General features: G+C 45.5%; 1 protein-coding gene across 1 annotated transcript; it reads right to left on the reverse strand.

The window, feature by feature from the left end:
* Nucleotides 1-6: 6 nt before the first annotated feature.
* On the reverse strand, nt 7-5,986 carry LOC129637873 (ectonucleotide pyrophosphatase/phosphodiesterase family member 7-like). The gene is made up of 3 exons (XM_055562180.1): nt 5,503-5,986; nt 4,026-4,149; nt 7-2,243 (listed from the first exon to the last, which is right to left on the reverse strand). Exons 1-3 carry the CDS (start codon nt 5,687-5,689, stop codon nt 2,189-2,191), a joined length of 366 nt encoding a protein of 121 aa, XP_055418155.1. The 5' UTR covers nt 5,690-5,986; the 3' UTR covers nt 7-2,188.
* Between the last annotated feature and the right edge of the window lie 1,465 nt (nt 5,987-7,451).

The raw sequence follows: 7,451 nt of genomic DNA on the forward strand, positions 1-7,451 counted from the left end.
CCTAGCCCTCCCCCGACTCCTCTGGGACTTCCGCCTCAAACCCAGCCTCGGGTGCGAGGGTCGCCTCAGGGCCTGTGGGCTCAGGCGGACGCTGCTCTTTGTCTCCTTGGCCAAGGGCGCTGAGGTAAAGGTGTTGGTTTGCACCTTTACCTCAGCCCTGCCCCGTACACGGAGGGCGAGGAGAGACCAAAGAGAACAGCAGGCCCCTCCAGGTTGGTGGGTGGCAGTTTTAATACGTGAGGGAGCTTGCTTAAGAGGCTTGTGTTGGGCACCCAAGGTGAAGAGACCCCCACAGCCTCCTGACAGAACCCTAACGGTGTATGTGGAGGCCTTCACAGGGTCCAGTCAGCACGTGGTGCAGTGTCTCCTCAGCGCCTCGCTCTCTCAAGGCTGCATTCCTGAAACAGCTTCTACTGTGGGAACCATGGGCAGGCCGTACTTCTGAGGGCCGGAGAGGGATGAGGAGGCCCTGGTTGCCTGGGTGCAGCTAGGAGGCTCACCTCATTACCCAACCAGATTCATTTGCCAGACGCTGAGAATTTGAGGCAGAGAAGGGATTTATTCATGAGGCAGCCACTCGATACGAGGAAACAAACCTCAAATCTGCCTCCCTTTGGACGGGCAGGTGAGGGGTGTTTATGGGCTAAAGAAGCAGGGTGGTTTGGCACCAAGGTGGGCGTGGTGTGAGATGATTGGAAATAAGTAAAAGGTGAGGTCATAGTTGTTTCATGCAAGGGCAACTAAACTATAGGCTTCTTCATGAGACCATTGTTCAGAAAACAGCAGGTTCTGATGGTGGAGGTTTTGACCCTCTGACGTCAAATGTCACCAAGCTCCCGCATGCCCAGTTGGAGGGTTGGTGGTCCTAATCAGTCTTAACTGGCCTGAACTAGACACAGCTGACTCCAACTTCCTGGAAAACAACTTGGGTGAACATCTTATTGTTTAGGCTTGGGGGGATGTGAAAATCATTTGTAGCAACAAATAAAGTGAACTTGAACAGTGAAGGCCGGCTATAGGTGTGATCAGTTTAACCATAATTACTCTGATTTCATTGATTTCTCCCAACACAGATAGGAACCCTTGCTCCCCCAGACCCCAATTAGGGTCTGTCTCTAACCCACAGAGTCTTTAATTCACCAAATACTTTTTAAGCATAAACTACGTTCCTGGTAGGGCTTCCCTGGTGGTTCAGTAGTAAAGAATCTGCCTACAATGCAGGAGACCTGGGTTCGATTCCTGGGTTGGGAAGATCCCCTGGAAAAGGGGATGGCAGCCCACTCCATTATTCTTGCCTGGAGCATTCCATGAACAGAAGAGCCTGGCAGGCTATAGTCCACGGTGTCGCAAAGAGTCAGACATGACTGAGCAACTAATACCTCACCTCATGTGCCTGGTACTATCAGGCACTGAGGATGCAACAGTGAGAAGAACCAGGAGTGGTTCCCTGCCCTCCAGCAGCTCAGGGTTTCATGGGGGAAATAGGTATTGAACTAATTATCACATAAATAAATGTAGAAGCACCATGGCAATATATACAGTGCCAGTGAGCACATGGAACTATGAGGGCTTACAGTGGGAGCTTTGACTTTGCAGGGAAAAGAATCCGGAAAGGAGTCAGAATGGTACACAGGTGGGGATGGGGAAGAAAAGAAAAAAAGTTACTTCCATTTGACCTTATTATATCTTGAGTAAAAAGCAGGACAGTGAAAGGCACTGGTGCTGCCCCTGGATTTTGAACTGTGTTCAGAGTCTAATAAGTTTACCTTCATAAATCTCTTGAAATAACTCTATTTGGAAGCATCTTGGGAGCTAATTTGTTAAATATACTTGCACAATGCAGTTCATGGGGACAGATGAGTCTTATTACCCCTTTCAGATGAGAAACACTTGAGCCCTGCTCAGCTATGAGAACAAGAGAGGAAAATTAATTCTAATTGAATGCGTTTGTTCTCTTATATCTGTTCTTCTACAAGAACCATGTGAGCACAGGATCTGACAAAAATTGTCTTTTATTCCATCAACAGTTGATTGAAGTAAAGAGTGTGAACTGTGGTTAATGCTGTGTTTTTACAAGGAATTAAAGGTTCCTGGGTCTGAGACGTTGCATAAATCCTCTGAGTCACAGCATCCTGGGGTAGAAACATCTGATGTAAGATGATTGGATCTTGGTCCTGAAGGAATGATGTTAGAGCTCGGTCATGCGTTCTGGCTCACTTGTGCTGTTTTGGTCAGCTCTCTGCCTGCAGTGGCAAGTGGAAACCATTGGGAATGGGTCAAACTCATGAATACCAAGCTTTCTATTAACACACATAATAGCTATTAATTACCTTTCCTCTGAGGAACCAAAGGGCATACAGGGTCAATACCAGAGTAAGTGATGCTGCATGATGTTATACTAAGATATTAATAAATCTAGGCTTGTCTAGCCTCCCTGACGCCATAGATGGGAGGCAGATTGCAGAAGACCCCTAAGTGGGCCACACCATTGACCTGTACACAGACGATAGCTTTATCTTTGTCTGTGGGCTCTTGGGAGGGACAAAGGTCATAGGTAATATATCTCACACCTGAGCTTGGAAGGATCAAGGCACTGAAGGGATTGGTAATGGTCCATGGACCTCACAGATGTGGTGTGTTCAGGTGTTAGTGAAGATTAGGACTGCTATTTAACATAGAAAGTGAAAATTCCAGTGGTATTGATGTGGAGAGAAGCTTTAGGGTATATCTAAACAGTCCTTTCAGTGGCAGAAGACGTGCATATATGCACACATTATAGTAAAGATTCAACTTCTGGATTTGAGACTTTCTTTAATAATGATGATGATGGTGATGGTGGATGATGAAAAACTAATACATTTTAACTATATGAAATGGTTATCTTTTAGAAATTATGCTGTGGGAATGGCCATTCAATCAGTACCTTGAGGTTTTTCCTTTCTTTCTTCTATGGCTAATGGTTTCTGCAGAAAAGGACCAATTGATTTCTTTCTAAAATGTTGCTTCGGGGTATAGAGACTTTTATAGGTCATGTTTCAACTTATAGGAAAATTTTATAGTTCAAATATAAATTACATTAAATGTGGGCTTTGTAATGGAGTTAAGGTTAAGTAAAGTTCTGACTTTCCTTAGGCTGTTTATAGTGTTGAGGAGGCCTCCATGCTGTTGAGACAGGAGCTCTTTGAAAGCAGAGGCATAGTCAGGATTGAGTGTCACATGGGATGTAAGAGGCTCAGTCTCCTGATGTAACTATGGAGATGTAGAAAGCAGTGTACCAGGGCCGTTGAGTGCTTTTGTTGATGGCAGGACCAGTTCAACCAGGGTTGAACTGTGTTCCCCTGAAAGGATGTGTTGGAAGTCATGACCCCTGGTACTTAGGAATGTGACCTCATTTGGAAATAGGGTCTCTGCAGGTGTAATTAAGTTAGGAGGAGATCATATTGGAATACAGGTGGCTGTGAATTCCATGATTGGTGTCCTTTTAAGAGGAGAGAATTCCATGTGAAGACAGAGATTCAGAGAGAAGTTGGCTATGTGATGGTGGACACAGAGATTGTGTCTACAAGCCAAGGAATGCCAAGGATTGCTGGCAACCAAGAGGAGCAAGTAGAAGCCAGGAAGACTTCTCCCCTACACATTTCAGAGGGATCAAGTGAATACCTCGATCTCGGACTTCTAGCCTCTAGTTCCACAAGACAACAAGTTTCTATTGTTGTAGGCCACCCCAGTATGTGGTGCTTTGTTATGGCAGTCCTGGGAAACGAATGCAACTGGAACATAGTTTTTGGTGCCAAGTGCAAAATGAAAATGGGGTCTTTGTTAAAAATCAGGATTTTTGAGATCAAACCAAGCTGGGGGCTCTGCTGAGTCTTGGTCCCTGTACCACTGCCCAGACTGCAAGTTCACAAAGATATCCCTGGTTGCTGGGTCCTCAAAGTGCTGGACCCTGACACACTCAGAAAGTGGTTGAAATGGGTTATTACAGTGTGCACTGATCAACCACAGAAAACTCTCAGACTACTCACATCTTTTTCCGACAAAAGACTGTGAATGTCACACCAGCGACAAACAGAACCACAAGGACTCCTGTGACAACTGTGAGACCGATTGCTGTGTTTTGGAGAGCAGATGCCCTCTTCATCTCTGCTCCTGTTAATAAAAAATCAGATGGTTTTAAATGATCTGATTAAGAGGCTGCTCCTGGGTCTCTGGGAAGTTTCCTATCCAGGCACTGGTGAATATTAATTATGGAAACGAAATGTACATTTAACCCAAGAAAGTGCTCACTGTAGAGAAATCTCACAGGACAAGTCATTGAAAGCCGATTTACTAAATGACCTATTCACCAAATGACCCATTTGCCTAATGACCACTTTGCCAAATGACCAATTTGCTAAAACCCAATTCACTGAAAATCAGTTGGTGGGATGTCCTGCTTATCAATAACAGATGATCAAACACACCTCACCCCAGGCTCCCAGGATTACATATGGGGCAGGTGTAGGGGCCAAAGAGTTGTAGCAAAACTCTAAAACTTAAAAAGAAATTGTCAATAACTTAGAGAATTACCATTCATTTAGTTTTCTGCAGAACATCCTGTTTCTAGTAAATTCACATGAAGATTGTGGGTCTAGTTTCTAGTTGCTCAGTTGTGTTTCCAACTCTATGACCCCCATGGATTGTAGTCTGTGAGGCTTCTCTGTCCATGGTATTCTCCAGGCAAGAATACTGGAGTGGGGATCTTCCCAACCCAGGGACCAAACCCAGGTCTCCCGCATTGTGGGCAGATTCTTTACCATCTGAGCCACCAGGGAAGATTGTGGGTAGTGGCTTGGCAGAAGGGAAGAGTGCAGGGAGCTGTTCCTTGTACTCCATTTCGATTGAGTGTGGTTGCTCTAAGCATCTGATAAATCACTGGGCACTAAGTCTCCCCACAGAAGAAATGCTGGTGAGCGTTTGTAAACAGCCGAATTCCCAGAGATGCTTCCTTTCTTCCTTTATATCACCGAGATTTAGTTTTTTGAAGTCTTAAGGATTCTCAGCCTCATTTACAGGAACCCCTGCCCCTATGTCTAGCCATGAGAAGAGCACTAAAGCTTTTTTCCTCTCCTGTGAGCAGCTTTCCTCTGGGTACCAGCATGCAGAGTTGCTGAAGGAAGGCCGCTTTTCAGAATCTACAAGGGGCATCTGGGGGGCAGACTCTACATGTTTTCTGAGGCTCAGAAGGATTATTGCCTGATTTCCTCTATGGAAAACCTTCCTTTTTGCCCCGTAGGCACTGTATAAAATGTCACCAACACAGCGAGGGACTTCCTCCTTCATCTGCTACCTGTTCACAGCTGCTGATGATAATCTTGTGCTGGGGGGCACTGAAGCTGCCAGGAAACAGGATTGTTCTGCTTGATGTTTCCCCCATTCAGAAAACCCCCTTTTGAATCTTCTCTATCTCAGGACAGAACAAACCACACTACCAATCTCTTGGTGGTGGCTTTTGTGTCTCACCTGTGTGCTGGTCGTAAGTGTCTACCAGCATTTCCTGGGTGACTGCCAGGGAGCCATTGTGGGGCTCAGGGGTAACTCCCAGGAGCTTACACATGAGGGGGTAGATGTGGATGCTGTCAAAGGGCTCAGCCAGGTGATTCTTCTTGAAATCAGGCCCGAAAGCTCTGAATATGGTCTTCATATCCATGTAGACATTATCAAAACCATGATCTCCTTTGTTGAAATATAGTATAATTTGCTGAAAAATAATAACGAAACAGTCATTTAAGATTCCAGTCCTCTGAAAGAAAATTGCCTCTTAGTTAATTCCATAGTTGTTAGATCCAGGAAATCTTTGAGCACTTAAATGACAAGGAAGGACACTGCTCTCTGCAGTGGCAGAAAGGAGCAGGCATGGAAGATCTTTAAGGAAGAGAATAAAGCTTACAACTTCCCTGGTGGCTCAGATGGTAAAGAAGCTGCCCACAATTTGGGATTCCTGGGTTCAGTCCCTGGGTCAGGGAGATACCCTGGAGTGGGAAATGGCAACCCACTCCAGTATTCTTGCCTGGAGAATTCTGTGGACAGAGGAGCCTGGTGTGTGGGGTCACAAGGAGTCAGACACTCCTGAGTGACTAACACTTTCTTTTTCAAAGAAAAGCACACCTGTTAGAAGCAGTAATAAGATAGTAATACTGACGGTCCTAATAGGCGCAAACATAGAGGGCTCACTGTGCACCAAGAAGTGTTCTGAATGTTTTATAAAGTGAAGGCTCTATCCTCATCACTGCCATTTTACAGATGAATAAACTACCCTGAGTCATGTAGTAGCCAATGTTGGAGTAGGTATTTGAATCCAGACTGGTTCTAGAGCTAGGAGCATTTATTTTCTTTTTCAAAAATATTTATTTATTTATTTGGCTTCGCCCGGTCTTAGCTGTGGCACACTCCTAGTTGGGGCTTGTGGGGTCGAGGATTGAGTTTGGGCCCCCTGCATTGGAAGCTCAGAGTCTTAGCCACTGAACCAACAGGAAAGTCCCCAGATATGTTGTTTCTTATGGCACAAAATTGCATATATATATTTTTTGGGAGGGGTGGGGAGAGAAGGATTAAAGAGGACAGTATCAGGACTGTAGGTAATTGTTTAATGAGTACTAGATAGACTTTTGTCTGACCCCTTTTCAAGGGACAAAGTAACATCAGTCACACCACAGCACTGTTTATATTTTCTTATTTTCTTAAGACCAACAGGTACTCTGGCATGTCAGACATGTGATCTCTGTGTATTGAAAAGTTGGTCTCATAGTTGTCTTAATGCCTGTCTGCTCAGCTCAGGCTCCCTCACCTGGCTAAAGAAACCAGTCCAAAGGCATTTGAGGCCATGCTGTGCTCTTGTGCTCAGTCCCTCAGTTATGTCCAACTCTGCAACCCCATGGACTGTAGCCCTCCAGGCTCCTCTGTCCATGGGATTTCCCAGGCAAGAATACTGGAGCAGGGTTGCCATTTCCTACTCCAGGGGATCTTCCCCACCCAGAGATTAAATCTATGTCTTGTGTCTCCTGCATTGGCAGGTGGAATCTTTACCACTGCGCCACCTGGGAAGAACTTGATGCCATGGGGCAGCCTGCTAAGAACAGTTAAGTGATCCCAGTAATGGCCTCATGTTCTTTGCAAGCTCCTAAGAGCGCTGAAGAATTGATGCTTTTGAACTATGGTGTTGGAGAAGACTCTAGAGAGTCCCTTGGACTGTAAGGAGATCCAACCAGTCCATTCTAAAGGAGATCAGCCCTGGGTGTTCTTTGGAAGGAATGATGCTAAAGCTGAAACTCCAGTACTTTGGCCACCTCATGTGAAGAGTTGACTCACTGGAAAAGACTCTGATGCTGGGAGGGATTGGGAGCAGGAGGAAAAGGGGATAACAGAGGATGAGATGGCTGGATGGCATCACCGACTCGATGGACATGAGTTTG

The sequence above is a fragment of the Bubalus kerabau genome, chromosome 23 (genome assembly GCF_029407905.1).
Source record: "Bubalus kerabau isolate K-KA32 ecotype Philippines breed swamp buffalo chromosome 23, PCC_UOA_SB_1v2, whole genome shotgun sequence".
Classification (NCBI taxonomy): Eukaryota; Metazoa; Chordata; class Mammalia; order Artiodactyla; family Bovidae; genus Bubalus; species Bubalus kerabau.

What these genes read in the sequence shown, in the direction of transcription:
- LOC129637873 (XM_055562180.1), bottom strand. Translation starts at nt 5,689, where the DNA reads ATGGATATGAAGACCATATTCAGAGCTTTCGGGCCTGATTTCAAGAAG. An exon ending in CACTTACGACCAGCACACAG is followed by an intron (nt 4,150 to 5,502) that starts GTGAGACACAAA and finishes TTTTATTAACAG; the next exon opens with GAGCAGAGATGAAGAGGGCA. An exon ending in GTCTTTTGTCGGAAAAAGAT is followed by an intron (nt 2,244 to 4,025) that starts GTGAGTAGTCTG and finishes TTGCCACTGCAG; the next exon opens with GCAGAGAGCTGACCAAAACA.